Below are 16,100 nucleotides of genomic sequence, written 5' to 3' on the forward strand. Positions count from 1 at the left end.
GTCACATGATATCCATTGTGTTATTAAAGTGTGACTGAGTGAGGTAGTGCAGTGGTTAGTACACTGGACTTGCTTTTGGGAGGATGATTTTTTAAATCTGTTGTCCAGCCGTTCAGATTTATGTTTTGCGTGATTTCCCTAAATCGCTTAAGGTAAATGCTGGAAAGGACATGGCCGATTTCCTTCCCCATCCTTAAACAAAAAACAACCTCTGCTTGTGCTATGTCTGTAATGGCGCTATTATTGGTGGGGCACTGATGTGCTAAGATTCCAGAATTTGGTTGTCTTTGATTTATTGGAAAACCACCCTGTTTGGTGACTGAATTTGTCATGTTTCTTGGATTTAATGTAACTTAAAACCATCAATGAATTAAGTAATATTACTAAGTCCAGAGCATGCTGGTCATTCTGTATTATAGACCAAATTGTTATTCAGTATTGGGATGTTATTTGCAGATTAATTTTTTTTTCTTCCAGTGGTACTACTACTGTGAGAAAAACACGCTGACAGATTCAGCTCCTCACATGCCTATGATAAAAAAAAAAAAAAAAAAAAAAAAAGTGATTTTTAATAGCCTTCTACCAGCTTATTAAGTGGTATAGTAAACTCGTGCCTGGATTTTCTTTCTTCAGTCAGTGCTTCACTAAAAAGAAAGAAAAAAAAATTGAATTGCTTGACAATTCTTAGATGTTAATAAGCACATTAAATACTCCAACTACGCTATAGTTCATATCACTGCAGTGGGCAGGGTGGCATAGTGGTCAAGACACTGGACGTTCAGATGGTCCAAATCTTTGCCCAGCTCTGCAGATTTAGGTCTTGCAGAATTTCCCTAAATCATTTAAGCTGAATGCCAGGATGATTTCTTCAATAAGGACATGGCCAATTTGCTCCTCTATTTGTATCCTACTGGAGCTTCTGTTCAGTCTGTCATTGCCGTCGTCATCCCATCATCATCATCATCATCATCATCATCATCATCATGTTATTCAATCTTAATATTCTGTCCTTTTTTTAAAAAATTTCAGTGAAATTTTTATTACTTTCTAGTTTGTTTTTGTTGTTTATTTGTTCTTGATCTCTTGCTCACATTAGTTGAATTCTTAATTTCCAGGTTCACTGCAGAATCAGCAGCAGTGGCAGCAGCAGAAGCAGTAGCATCTTCAACGTTAGCAGGGATTCAAAATGAAATATATAATTCAAATGCTTTCCAGTGTAAGAGGAAGATTGAGACTGAGGTTGAAATGTTAGTATGATTTTATGTAAAACAAAATTTTGGTATTATTTGGGGGGGAAATCATTGAAATCTCTGCATGCTTTGGTTAAAGACTATTATTTGCCATTGTGTTACCTGCTTAGATTTATTTTTGTTGAAAAGCTATGTGCATTTAGCTTACGCAATTTACACGACGTGCTATTATTGCTACTCAGTTAAGTGGAGTATTCACACACAAAAAATTGTTCACAAAGAGCAAAATCTAAGTTTCTGAGATTGTTAATCACCAAACAGATTTTCATATCTTATATGTTAAGAGTAATATCAGGTAAGGACAGTTTGAACTGCTATTTTCTGACTATTCTTTCCAGTACTGCATTTCACCAAAAGTAAAACAAAGAAAAAAAATTTAAAGTACATTTTTGTTATATTGACATGAGTACTTTCTCAGAATTAATTTTTTTCTTTAGTATGATTATTTTTGCATGTTGTCTAGTTTCTTACATTAGAAATTCCTAGCCCATCTTTTCTGTGGGACACCACTCATAACTAAATAGCATTTTATGTGTTATTCTGTGTGTAGTGTTAATACCATTATTAGGTGCATGACACAGTTGTACACTGTGTGAAAAGTGGAAGTTTGTTACTGCATAGATAACAGTGGCACTTCTCTTCAGTTATGAATTTTGCTCTTTTGCTATATGGAGGACATATTTGTTTTTATGACATTTATATTTTAATTTTACAGAAATTGGGAATTAACAACTGCAAACATCCCTTCTGGTTGTCGATACTGTATCACTTACGTGAAATTTTCCTGTATCAGAATTTTCTATTGGTTCCAACATATCTTTTTGCAATACTTTGAAGGATCACTTTCTTGTATCATATAATATAATAATACAACTAATTTCATTTTGTCATTGACAGTCAAACCACCTCCTGTACCCTCTGCAAGTATCAGTGTATTTTGTCAACAGATGTCTGGATTGTAAACTTTTGAAAAACTGACACATTGTCGCATATATTAGAAAATAATTGAATTTTACAGCCCTTATTTGATGTCATCATGTTAGAGGCAAATCTTAAACTTCTGAAGACAACAGATTTGTCAGAATTGGTTAAGTGCAGTAAAACATTTCAGTTGTACAGCTGACACATTAAATAAGGTTTAAGAATAATGGAAATGGCAGGATTTAACAGTAAACAAGAATGAGGGAGAGAATAACTCCCTGCAACCTACATCCTTTTGAACCTGCTTACTGTATTCATATCTTCATCTTTTGGTCTACTTCTCCATTTACCCCCCTCCCAACACCCAGTATTAAATTAGTGACCCCAGAATGTGTCCCATCAACAGATCTCTTCTTTTGGTTAAGTTATGCCACAAATTTATTTTTTCCCTTGTTCTGTTCAGTAACTTCTTATTGCTTACATGATCTATGTATGTAACCTTAAGCATCACATTTCAAAAGCTTCTATTCTCTTCTTGTCCGAACTGTCAATCATCCACTTCTTATTCCCATGTAAGGTTATAATGCAGACAAATAACTTCAGAGATGACTTCCTAATGCTTAAATCTGTATTTGATGTTACAAATTTCTCTTCTTCAGAAATGCTTTTTGTGCCATTGCCAGACTCTATTTTATCCACCATCAGTTATTTTGCTACCCAAATAGCAGAGCTTATCTTCTGCTTTTAGTGTCATATTTTCTAATCTCACTCACTCAGCATCACATCATTAAATATGATTATATTTCATCATCCTTGTTTTGCTACTGTTAATACTCATCTCCTCATTCAGTTTTCCATTCTTCTGTAAATAATTCATGTTAGTATTTTGCAACCATGACTCATTAAACTGATAGTTCAGTAATATTCACATCTATCAGCACTTGCTTTCTTTGGAATTGGAATTATTATATTCTTTTTGAGGTGTGAGGGTATTTTGCCATCTCATACACCTTGCATTGTCTTAGGTCTTCCAGTGCTCTGTCAAATTTTTGTCCATTGGACAGCCCCTCTTTATACTACTTCCGCCTTTCACCTTCCCTTCTTTTCTTAGTACTGGTTTTCCACCTGAGATCGTGATCTTCATGAAGCTGCTTTTCTTTTCTTTAATTGCCTCTTTAATCTTCCTATAGGCAGTATCTATCCTTCCCCTAGTTATGTATGCTTAATCTATATTCTTACATTTGTCCTCTAGCAATTCCTGCTCAACCATTTTACACTTCCAGTCAACCTAATTTGTTAGATATTTGTATTTCCTTTTTCCTGATTCATTTGCTGCATTTTTATATTTTATCCTTTTCATTAATTAAATTCAGTATGTTCTGTGATATCCAAGAATTTATATTGGGCCTAGTCTTTTTAGCTATTTGATCTTCTGCTGTCTTCACTGTTTCATCTCTCAAATCTACTGTATTTCTTTCCCTGTTTCAATCCGTCATTGCCTAATGTTGTCTCTGAAACTGTCAGCAACACTTTTGACAATAAACCAGGTCATTGTAGTGACAATTAGTTTCCTCTTGTAGTATGTAGATCCTGTTATCAATAAGTCTGTCTGAGGTGTGGTATACATACTTTATGTGTAATTGGGCCAGCCCTAGTAATTGTAACTTAATAAGCTGTTATGTCGTGTGGCCTCCTTTCTTTCAAATTTGCATGGTCCTGTGGGGGGGGGGGGGGGGGGGGCTTTCCATTTCTGTAGGTCATTGGGGATAGACCAGAGACAAGCGAAAATATAGATGGAGCCATTGTGAATGTGGAGGGGTTATTGGGGGAGGGTTCAGACGGTGACTAACATAAATCCTCATCTCGTCCATCATGACACTTCCAATTGAATGCCTCTACATACATTGTAGCTAGGGATGGAACTGAGTGGTAGATTGCAAATTTTTCATCTTCTGGAGGAAGATCAACTGCACTACTTATGCTTGCTGTGTTGTTGACTGTCATCATGCTTTCCATCCTATTTTTGATAAAGCAGTGCTATGTCTCATGAAGAAACACACTGAATCATATGCTTGAAAAGTCTAAAAACAATAACTGGACTGTGTCACTTGAGGAACTGGAAATATTTTATTAAAGATATCATACAGGGTGAGTCAGGAGAAAAGGTACATGCTTTGAGAGGTGTTAGTATAGGTGATTCTGAACAAAAAACTTCAAATGAACATATGTCCTTTTCTTAACTGTATCTGACATACACCTGTTTGAAAATCACGGGTGTCAGTCTTATTGGAGTATGGTATCTTGATTTCCTTCAAAACGTGCTCCCAGAGTACTAGGAGTATATTACTTTGGAAATACAATGTCGTATGTACTTTCAGCATAACGGGGCTACTGCACATTCTGTACAGCCAGCGACACAGTACCTCACTGAAACATATCCAGGGTATTGGATTGGTCACCATGGAGTTGCTTCTTGGCCACCTAGGTCACCCAGTCTAACACCATTAGATTACTGTTTGTGAAGTTGACTTAACTCATAAGTCTGCAAGTGCACAGTAGACCCAAAGAATGAATTTCTCACTCATATTTTACACGCATATGCTCAAGTAAATGACCGTATGAATGAGCTCAGATCAGCAACACAGCAACTGTCTGTAAGAGCTGCAGAATGCTTTGCAGTTGATGATGGACAGTTCGAACATATTTTGTGAGGAAATGTACACAATCAAACAGTTCCTACGGGACTAAACACTTTGTGGTGAGTTCATGCTTGGCGACCATGGAGCTCCAGCCGTTGGAGCACCTCTTCCCTTTCCGTGTCGCATGTCTATCTTCCTGTTATTCTTTTTCCTCTCCCTTGGGGAACATGTCTGGGAATATGTTCTGAAGTTTTAGTAGCCTGATGTCAGAACAGTCCCTCCACTATTTTTTCTTTCTTTCTTTATTTCTTCATTCTCCATCTCGTATCTTTCCTCCGCTTTAGTGTTTGAGGTTCCTCTTTGTTTTTTCTTTCTCCCTGTGGGCCCCTGAAGCCTACACGCTGACACACAACAAACAGTTGACTGGGTGACAGGTAATTCCAATCCTGGGTCTACAAGTAGGGTTCACACGAACCCCCTGGGAGAGGTGATTGCCTGAGTCGTTACCTTCCCAAATTGCCAGTTCGGCCCTCTGTCAGGAGGTCAGGAGTCATGACGTGAGGTGTGAACAAGCACCTAAGGCAGGTGCAGAGGGGAGAGGGAGGGGGGAGGGAGGGAGGGAGAGGAGGGCAGTTGGGAGGTGAGCTTCATTGGAGATGCTGGCAATCGTGGAGGATTGTCTTGCAGTGAGCTAATCACCATCTCAGTCTACATCTACTAAACGTAAACAAAGTGAGGCTAAAGATTCAAACAATCTCACAGCTGCACCTCAGTTGCTTGTGGTGCCACATACTGAAGGAGGCCAGTCCATTGCTACATTTAATATGTTTATTATTCAGAAATGTGTTGATGCAGTTGTAGGCCTTGTGAAACCCTGCTCTTTTTTAACTAATGTCACTTTGCATTTGGAGATGAATTGTGATTTTCAATCCCAAAAATTGCTTGCAGCTTCGCTCCTCCACAGCTATCATGTTCATATCAAATACCATCCAATGCTGAATTCTTCATGTGGTGTTGTTTACACTAGGCTGCTTGATGGGCCTGTCTGAGGGAGAACTTCAGTCTTTCATCTCTAATCAGAGTATTACTGCCATCCATCGGGTAATGAAAAAGGTTAATGCAACCTTAGTGCCTACACACATTCTTTTTCTCACTTATGACAGAGTAGTGTTTCCATCAAAGGTCAAGCCATCACAGTCCAGACATATCTTCTAAACCCGATGCACTGCTACCAGAGTCACCATTGCAACCACAGTTGAATGTCCAGTCAAAACACGGCCAAATTTGTTACTTGTGGTAGGAATGCTTATGAGGGCGATTGCCCACTTCCTTCTCCCTGCTGTATCAATTGCAATGGGACCATGCAGCCTCTTCCCAAGAATGTCCCTTGTATCTCAATGAGTGGAATGTCCACGAGGTCCTGGTAAAGGAAAAAGTACCTTACCCAGTCACTTGCGAGTTGTTGGCTAGTTGACAGACCTGCAGTTTGCCATCTGGTACTTAAAGTAACATTCTTTCTACACCTCATTCCACAAAGGAGATGGCCACACAGACTTGCAATCTCAAATTCAGCCCCGTGGCTGTAGAATCGCCCAGTATCATGGTAGCATGCCCATCTCCTCTTCCAGCTGTGCAACAAGCCACCAAATCTTCGCTTCTGGCAGTGAATACTCTCGCGAAGACTTTTGTCTCTCCAGCCAGCAAACATCATCTGCCAACTGCAAAGGCTCTAAGAAATCAAACAAACGCAAACAATCTTCTCATTCGCCAACTCGGAGATCCTCTTCAGTGATGTGTGATACCCTCGCCCAGCAGACCTGCATTTCACTAGTGTGCCACTACCAACCGTTTTTCTGCCCTGGAATCCTCAGGCAGGCCCAGTGAGAATGATGACAGCCCTAGATTTCATGGAACAAGATCCTCCAGACTCTGTGCCCTATAACAGTGAGTCTTTGAAGGTTGGCACTCGAAACCACTGGGGTGACAACCCTTCATTTTTTCCCTCCTCCCCTTTCCCTATCGTGACTCTTGTCCAATGGAACATATACAGCATTAGGTCCAACAAGGAGGTGGTATGATTGCTCTTTGAATTGCAGCATCCACTTATTATTTTTTTTTTTCCTACCTCCAGAAACAAAATTGTGTCCTCGCAATTGCTTTGACCTCTTGCATTTCTTTCCAGTTCACTTTAACCCATATCCTTCCGCCATCTCACCTCCCCACACTCGTTCTCTTTTCTCTTCCCCCCCCGCCGTTCTCTTCCCCCCCCGCCGTTCTCTTCCCCCCCCGCCGTTCTCTTCCCCCCCCGCCGTTCTCTTCCCCCCCCGCCGTTCTCTTCCCCCCCCGCCGTTCTCTTCCCCCCCGCCGTTCTCTTCCCCCCCGCCGTTCTCTTCCCCCCCCGCCGTTCTCTTCCCCCCCGCCGTTCTCTTCCCCCCCGCCGTTCTCTTCCCCCCCGCCGTTCTCTTCCCCCCCGCCGTTCTCTTCCCCCCCGCCGTTCTCTTCCCCCCCCGCCGTTCTCTTCCCCCCCCGCCGTTCTCTTCCCCCCCGCCGTTCTCTTCCCCCCCCGCCGTTCTCTTCCCCCCCGCCGTTCTCTTCCCCCCCGCCGTTCTCTTCCCCCCCCCCGCCGTTCTCTTCCCCCCCCCGCCGTTCTCTTCCCCCCCCGCCGTTCTCTTCCCCCCCGCCGTTCTCTTCCCCCCCGCCGTTCTCTTCCCCCCCGCCGTTCTCTTCCCCCCCGCCGTTCTCTTCCCCCCCCGCCGTTCTCTTCCCCCCCCGCCGTTCTCTTCCCCCCCCGCCGTTCTCTTCCCCCCCGCCGTTCTCTTCCCCCCCCCGCCGTTCTCTTCCCCCCCGCCGTTCTCTTCCCCCCCCCGCCGTTCTCTTCCCCCCCGCCGTTCTCTTCCCCCCCGCCGTTCTCTTCCCCCCCGCCGTTCTCTTCCCCCCCGCCGTTCTCTTCCCCCCCGCCGTACTCTTCCCCCCCGCCGTTCTCTTCCCCCCCCCGCCGTTCCCTTCCCCCCCCGCCGTTCCCTTCCCCCCCCGCCGTTCTCTTCCCCCCCCGCCGTTCTCTTCCCCCCCCGCCGTTCTCTTCCCCCCCCGCCGTTCTCTTCCCCCCCCGCCGTTCTCTTCCCCCCCCGCCGTTCTCTTCCCCCCCGCCGTTCTCTTCCCCCCCCCGCCGTTCTCTTCCCCCCCCGCGTTCTCTTCCCCCCCCGCCGTTCTCTTCCCCCCCGCCGTTCTCTTCCCCCCGCCGTTCTCTTCCCCCCGCCGTTCTCTTCCCCCCCGCCGTTCTCTTCCCCCCCCGCCGTTCTCTTCCCCCCCCCGCCGTTCTCTTCCCCCCCACCGCCGTTCTCTCCCCCCCCACCGCCGTTCTCTCCCCCCCCACCGCCGTTCTCTCCCCCCCCACCGCCGTTCTCTCCCCCCCACCGCCGTTCTCTCCCCCCCCACCGCCGTTCTCTCCCCCCCCACCGCCGTTCTCTCCCCCCCACCGCCGTTCTCTCCCCCCCACCGCCGTTCTCTCCCCCCCACCGCCGTTCTCTCCCCCCCACCGCCGTTCTCTCCCCCCACCGCCGTTCTCTCCTGCCCCCCCACCGTTCCCTCCCCCCCGCCCGCCCCGCCAGCTTCTCTCCGCCCCCCCGTTCTCTCTCCGCCCCCCCCCTCCCCCGCCGTTCTCTCTCCCCCCCCGCCGATATCTACCCCTCACACCTGCCGTTATCTACCCTCCTCCCCCCGCCGTTATCTCCCCCCTCCCCCACCGTTATCTACCCCCCCCGCCGCTATTTACTCCCCCCTGCCATTATCTACCCCCTCTCTCTCTTATCCCGCCCCCCGCCGTTCTCTCTCTTATCCCGCCCCCCGCCATTCTCTCTCTTATCCCGCCCCCCGCCATTCTCTCTCTTATCCCTCGCCATTCTCTCTCTTATCCCCCGCCATTCTCTCTCTTCCCCCCAGTGTCTCCCCATCCACCCCACTGCAATCACTCCCTTCCCCTTCCCCCACTCCCCCTTCCTCCCCCCACTCCCCCTTCTGCCTCCCCGCACTCCCTCCTCTTCTGCTCAGTCCCCCACCCTGCCCCGCTCCCACCCTCCCCCAGGGGCAGCATTCCATCTCATGAGGGAGTCATGTCGCTTATCCGGGATGGCATTCATACCCATCCGTCCCACTGAAGGCCTGGTTGCAAGCTGTTGTAGTCTGCATTTTCTTTCCTTGCATCACCTTTGCTCTTTACTATGTTTACATCCCTCTGTCATTCCAGTCTAAGCAGGGCAGACTTTCTCTAGCCTAGTCATCAACTCCCTCATTCCTTTTTGCTGCTCGGTGACCTTTATGCACACCATCCCCTTTGGGGCTCTTCCAGAACCTGTCCAAGAGGTGCCCTCTTGGCTGACCTGCTCAGTCAACTCAACCTCGTTTGCCTTAATACTGGTGCACTCATGGTCCCTTCAGACTTCATGTACGTCTGTTCCCATTTGGACCTAGCCTTCTGCACTGCCCAGCTTGGCTGTCATGTTGAGTGATCCATTCTCTCTGACACGTACTCGAACAACCATTTCCTGTCTACTGTCCATTTAGTCTCCTACCCCAGCTACGTGTAAACCAAATTGGCACCTTTCTAAGGCCAGCTGGAGGCTTTACTCCTCCCTGGTGACTTCTGGCGAACGCCATTTCCCCAGTTGTGATGACCAGGTAGAATACCTTGCAAATGTTATTTTTACTGCCGCAGAATGTTTCATTCCTCACACTTCATCTTTACTATGCCACATTGTGGCCCGTTGGTGGATTGTGGAATGCTATGATGTAATTTGCATGTTGAGATGCGCTTTGCATTTTTAACCAGCATCCTATGATGATGAACTCTATTCGTTATAAGCAGTCGCATGTGCAGCGTCATCACATTCTTTGGGATAGCGAAAACAGCTAGCTGGATTTCATGTACTAGTTCTTCTAGCAATTCCACTCTCCCTTCCATCGTGTGGATCAGCCTCCTACGACTCTATGGGACCAAGATCCCATTCCTCAATTTCTGCCCCGACTGCAGCAAATGATGTCATTGTGGACGCCATCGCTGTCTACAACACCTTACACTGCTATTTTGCAGAAATTTCAAGCTCGACCCACTATCACCCTGCCGTCCTCCATTGGAAATGAGTCTAGGAGGCTCGAGTGATATTCTTCTCCTCTCAGAATCATGAATACTACAATGTCACTTTTACTCTGAGGAAGCTGGATTATGCTTTCACTTCATCCCGGTCTTCCGCCCCAAGACCGGATCATGTTCACATTTAGATGTTGCAGCACCTTTCTCTTGTGGGAAAGTTCTTTCTCCTTTATATGTACAATCACATATGGGCAGATAGCACCATTTCCAGATGCTGCCATGAAGCCACTGCCATACCTATACCTAAGTGGTTATGCCAAACACTTTCTTTCGAGCTACTGCTCCATATGTCTCGCCAGCTGTGTTTGCAAGGTGATGGAACCTATGATTCATGCCCGGCTGATATAGTGGCTCGATTCTTGCAATTTACTAACCACTGCACAATGGGGATTTTGTGCACACTATTCTGCAATTGGCCATCTTGTCGCTTGGTCAACCCATGTCACGAATGGTTTTCTGCGGAAATACCAGAAGGAAGCCCATGACACCTGCTGTAGGACTGGTATTCTCTTTACTCTACACACATGAGACTTCCGAGGCCGCCTGTCCCATTTCCTTCAGAAATGTGTAAAGGGCCGAGTTTTGAAGGTACATGTGGATTCTGCTTTATTGGACACCTTCATTCAGGAAAACGGGACACCTCAAGGTTCCGTTCTGAGCGTTGTCCTCTATGCTAGAGCCATTAACCCTATTATGGCTTTCTCCCACTCGGCATCTCAGACTTCCATTTCTTTCACAATTTCATGATCTATTGCAGTTCTCTGCGGACTTGTCTCCTTGAGCAGTGTCTTTGGCAATGTGTCAATTGTCTTTACTCATGGAGCATTGACAGTGGCTTTTGCTTTTCCACTGATAAAACCATTTGTATGAATTTCTAGTGGTGCAATGGGTTTCTTCCACCGCCTTTACATCTTGGGCCTGTTGCTCTTCTGTTTGCTAAAACTTGAAATTCCTGGGGCTGATACGTGATAGAAAACTTTTTTTTGACCCTACCTTGTGTCTTTCCTGGATGCCCGCTGTACCTGGTCCCTCAATATCCTACATCTCCTAAGTGGTACTTCCTGGCGAGCGGATCAGACCACCATCCTCTGTTTGAACCGATCCCTTGTCCGTTCAAGGACAGGTGTTTCGTTTATGCGTCTGCCCGTCTGTCTCTCTTATGCCTTCTGAATCATGGAATCCATTTGGCCACTGGTGCCTTTTACACTAGCCCTGTTGATGGTCTCTATGCAGAAGCTGCTGAATGACTGCTGTCCTACTGCCGTGACTTTCTCCTCAGCAGATATGCATGCTGTTTGTCTAGCATGCCTGGCCATCCATCCTACGAACCCTTCTTTGATGACTCCTGTGACTGCCAGTATGGGATGCATCTCTGTTCTGCATTATTTCCTGGAGTTCGCTTTTGGCTATTGCTCCAGCAACTTAACTTCATGCTACGTGCAATTTTTCCAATGGGTATGAACCTTTCACCAGTTTGACTTCATGCAGTGGCCCGTGCTCCCCTTGGACTTCATTCGCTTCCTAAGGAAATTACTCCAGATTCAGTCTATTGCTGTAAGTTTCTTGATCTTTGCACAGAACTTAGTGATAGTGCCTTTGTGTACACACATGGTTTTCTGACTGACTGTAGTGTCAGATGTGCTGTGTCATTGGCACTGAAGATTTTTGGTGTTGCTTTCTGGAACACAGCTAAGTATTTATAGCAGAGCTCTTCGCTATGCATTAGGCCACGCAGTACGTCCAGTGAGACAGGCTTTTTAACTGTGTCATATAGTCCAGTTCTATCTGTGTCCTTCAGAGCCTCTGTGTGCTGTACACAGTCCATCCATTAGTGCTCACCCTGGAGGGGGCCAATGTGATGTTTGTGTGTGTTCCTGGTCACGTTGCTCTGACAGGAAATGAGGCAGCTGACGCTGCTGCCAAGGCTGCCGTCCTCCTGCCTCGACCCGCTAGTTCTTCCATTCCTTCCAATGATCTCCATGTTGCTGTCTGTAAGCAGGTGGTGTCACTTTGGCATCACCACTGGCCTTCCTTTCATGGGAACTAGCTCTGGGGAATGAAACCTCTCCCAGTGGCTTGGCCAACCTACTCGGTCTTCTCGCAGTGAAGAATTCATTTTAGCTAGGTTGTGTATTGGGCACCATCGTTTCAGCCATCACTATTTGTTAAGTGGTGATCCCCCACCATTCTGTGCTCATTGTCTTCAACCTTGACGGTTTGCCATTTCATGACCAAATGCCCTTTTTTAACCACTTAAGTTTTACTATATGTTTGCCATCTGAGTTATCAGCCATTTTAGCGAACAGCACGTGGGCTGTCAAGCGTGAATTACTTTTTATTCATCATAGCAATATGACGAAGGACATTTAATCTTTAGTTTGGGACCTCTGTTGTCTCAGCAGCGTATTTTGTGGACCTTTCTCCTTTCTCCTCACTCTCTATCCTTTCATCGATTGGGCTTAATGTGTAGTTGCTTTTAACTCCTTTTTCATATTAGTGTTCTAACGGTCTGACATGGGCGCATATGTCCTTAGTTGTTTTTGCGCCCTAAAACAAAACAAAACAATACACACAATTCAATAGAACATTAGATCACCATGTTTCATTTACTATCACTTACATATGTCCTGCTCCCCATTGTTTCCACCGGTTTCCTCGGAAACTATTAAGAACATGATGTATGTCCATATGATGTTTGTTTTGTTCAGAACTACTAACACTACCACCCCCCACAAAACATGTACCTTCCCCCCCCCCTCCCCCCGACTCACACTGCTCATAATTGGGATATCGTTTGTACAAAGTACACCTGTATATGAACTTCTCTCACATTCTTGGGGGTTTGATTCCGTGAAGGATGTTAGGTGAAGGGACAGATTTCAGGACCCTTGCAGGTTTCCCCATTTCAATGAAAAATCAACCTGAGCTGAATGCCTACCTGCCAGTAAATTCACTCACTCTTGTATCTGAAATCTGCGAGAAGTTCATAGAAAACAGTATTTGTTCTTATTGCCGTGGAGAAAATATAACCGTGGATGAGCAACTGCTACCAAGCAAAACATTTCAAGCCCAACAGACTTGTCAAATATGGTCTCAAATTCTGAATTATTGCTGGTGTAACAACGAAGCATGTATTTAATGCTTTCCTATCCCTCAGAAAAAAAGATGTGTTTGATGCGAAGCAACCATTCGCTGAGTACGTGACTCCACATCTCGTGGAACCATTTCTAAATCAAGGAAGAAATGTGACAACAGACAACTTCTTCATGTCTCTTCAATTTGCTAAGTAGCTCAAAGAAAAGAAAATTTCATCAGTTAGTATAATGAACAAGATCCACTTTGAAATGCCTGATGAGATAAAGAAGTAAAATGTTGAAATATCGTGTCACCATCCTGCACCAGACTGGCAACCCTAAATGTACCATGACTTTATACCAAGGAAAGAAGAATGGAAATGCCATGTCTCTGTGTACACTGCATTCTGAAGTAACCATAATTAAAGAAGGAATCTGAAACCATGACATTGTGCAGTGCAACAGACTGTTGGGTGGATGTGGTTGATCAAATGACTCATAAATATACTGCAAAGGTTGCATATAGGATACGGTCGATGCATGTCTTCCACGACATCTTGGAGATGTTGGCAATAAGTGCCCGGACCATATTCAAAATAATAATGAACTAGAAAGTGGAAAGAATACTTCATACTTGAGTGGGGGAATGAACCAAGGGAGTGAAAGAGCAGGAAGAACAACAGACAGGAGGAGAGGATACAGCTCCAAAATCGTCTAGAAAGCAGGAGAAGTGTAGCCTCTGCAAACGCAATACCAGCAACAACTATGTGAAGTCCCACAAAGCTACACTACTGGCTGTTAAAAATTGCTACACCAAGAAGAAATGCACATGATAAACAGGTATTCATTGGACAAATATATTATACTAGAACTGACATGTGATAACATTTTCACGCAATTTAGTTGCATAGATCCTGAGAAATCAGTACCCAACATTTTCACGCAATTTAGTTGCATAGATCCTGAGAAATCAGTACCCAGAACAACTACATGTGGCCGTAATAATGGCCTTGATACGCCTGGGCATTGAGTCAAACAGAACTTGGATGGTGTGTACAGATACAGCTGCCCATGCAGCTTCAACATGATACCACAGTTCATCGTGAGTAGTGACTGGTGTATTGTGAAGAGCCAGTTGCTCAGCCACCATTGACCAGATGTTTTCAATTGGTGAGAGATCTGGGGAATGTGCTGGCCAGGGCAGCAGTTGAACATTTTCTGTATCCAGAAAGGCCCGTACAGGACGTGCAATATGCGGTCGTGCATTATCCTGCTGAAATGTAGGGTATCGCAGAGATCAGATGAAGGCTAGAGCCATGGGTCGTTATAAATCTGAAATTTAATGTCCACTGTTCAAAGTGCAGTCAATACGAACAAGAGGTGACAGAGACGTGTAACCAATGGCGCCCCATACCATCACGCCGGGTGATACGCCAGTATGGCGATGACGAATACACGCTTCCAATGTGCGTTCACCGCAATGTCGCCAAACACGCATGCGACCATCATGATGCTGTAAACAGAACCTGGATTCATCCGAAAAAAATGATGGTTTGCCATTCATGCACCCAGGTTCATCTTTGAGTACACCATCGCAGGTGCTCCTGTCTGTGATGCAGCGTCAAGGGTAACTGCAGCCATGGTCTCCAAGCTGCAAACTTCGTTGAATTGTTCATGCAGATGTTTGTTGTCTTGCAAATGTCCCTATCTGTTGACTCGGGGATTGAGACATGGCTGCACGATCTGTTACAGCCATGCGGATAAGATGCCTGTCATCTCAACTGCTAGTGATACGAGGCTGTTGGGATCAAGCACAGCATTCCGTATTGCCCTCCTGAGCCTACCGATTCCATATTCTGCTAACAGTCATTGGATCTCGACCAACACGAGCAGCAATGTTGCGATACGATAAACCGCAATTGTGATGGCGCGCATTTCTCCTCCTTACACGAGACATCACAACAACGTTTCACCAGGCAACGCTGGTCAACTGTTGCTTGTGTTTGAGAAATCAGTTGGAAACTTTCCTCATGTCAGCACATTGTAGGTGTCGCTACCGGCGCCAACCTTGTTTGAATGCTTTGAAAAGCTAATCATTTGCATATCACAGCATCTTCTTCCTGTCGGTTAAATTTCGCGTCTGTAGCATGTCATCTATGTGGTGTAGCAATTTTAATGGCCAGTAGTGTATGTGCAGAAAATGTGTGCATAAAGCTGTATTCACTTGTGCTGAATTCATCTTGCCGATTCCAATGACCTGAGTAAAAAATATAACAAAGTCTTGTGTAGAACTTGTGCATGTATAATATAGACCATATATTTTACATGTGTCTGAGGGTTCTACAAATTTTTAATATATTAAAGTCTACAGTTCAGGAAACTTGTAAGCATGAACAGCAGTAAGATATTTTGTGTTGTTAAAATAATTAATGTATTAATTGTATTAATTGAATATCCAAGATGTCAATGCATTAATTATTGTGTCAAATAATTATTGTTATAACTCACAAAACGGTATGGATTTCATGCATTAACCTGATGTTATGGGACTGAAGGATACTTGTAGTGGTTTAGGTTATTGAGATTGCAAAGACATAGTTCAAGGGAGCTGATAGTGGGAGGAAGGCATGGAAGCAGCTATTAAAAGTCATTGGTATTGGTGTATATAGAAGTTGGGTGGCCATGTTGGCAGTGCCCATTTGTGCATGTAGACAGCTGTTTAGTTGTCATCTCAACCTAGAATGCTGCACAGAAATTGCTACTTTAGGTGGTGATGGGAGTTTAAGCAAGCTATCTCACAGGTCAAACTGAGCTCTCGTGAATGAGTTAATTGTGTTTTCGAAGCCTAGGCAATGAGGAGGTTACCAACCAGTGATTGGTTCACAGTGAGTATGGGTTTTGCTGGACTTGTCAGATGATTGTCATGGGAAATTGATTTCTTGGATTACTGTGTAGGAAAGTGTCAGTTTGTACAGGCACTGAAAAGGGTATTAGCATATTAGTGTAACACCTGCTTCCCACCAGAGATGTGTGTCTCTGACACCGTCTCTTCTCCCTCCATTATCTTCAT

General features: G+C 45.1%; 1 protein-coding gene across 1 annotated transcript in view; it reads left to right on the top strand.

The window, feature by feature from the left end:
* The window catches only part of LOC126100582 (regulatory protein zeste-like), a 105,757-nt gene that overhangs the window by 43,128 nt on the left and 46,529 nt on the right, over positions 1 to 16,100 (top strand). Inside the window, exon 3 of the mRNA XM_049911204.1 lies at positions 1,116 to 1,247. Within this exon, the coding sequence (XP_049767161.1) occupies positions 1,116 to 1,247 (132 nt within the window). The remainder of the gene's footprint in view (positions 1 to 1,115; positions 1,248 to 16,100) is intronic.

This window comes from Schistocerca cancellata, chromosome 9, assembly GCF_023864275.1.
Source record: "Schistocerca cancellata isolate TAMUIC-IGC-003103 chromosome 9, iqSchCanc2.1, whole genome shotgun sequence".
Lineage (NCBI taxonomy): Eukaryota > Metazoa > Arthropoda > Insecta > Orthoptera > Acrididae > Schistocerca > Schistocerca cancellata.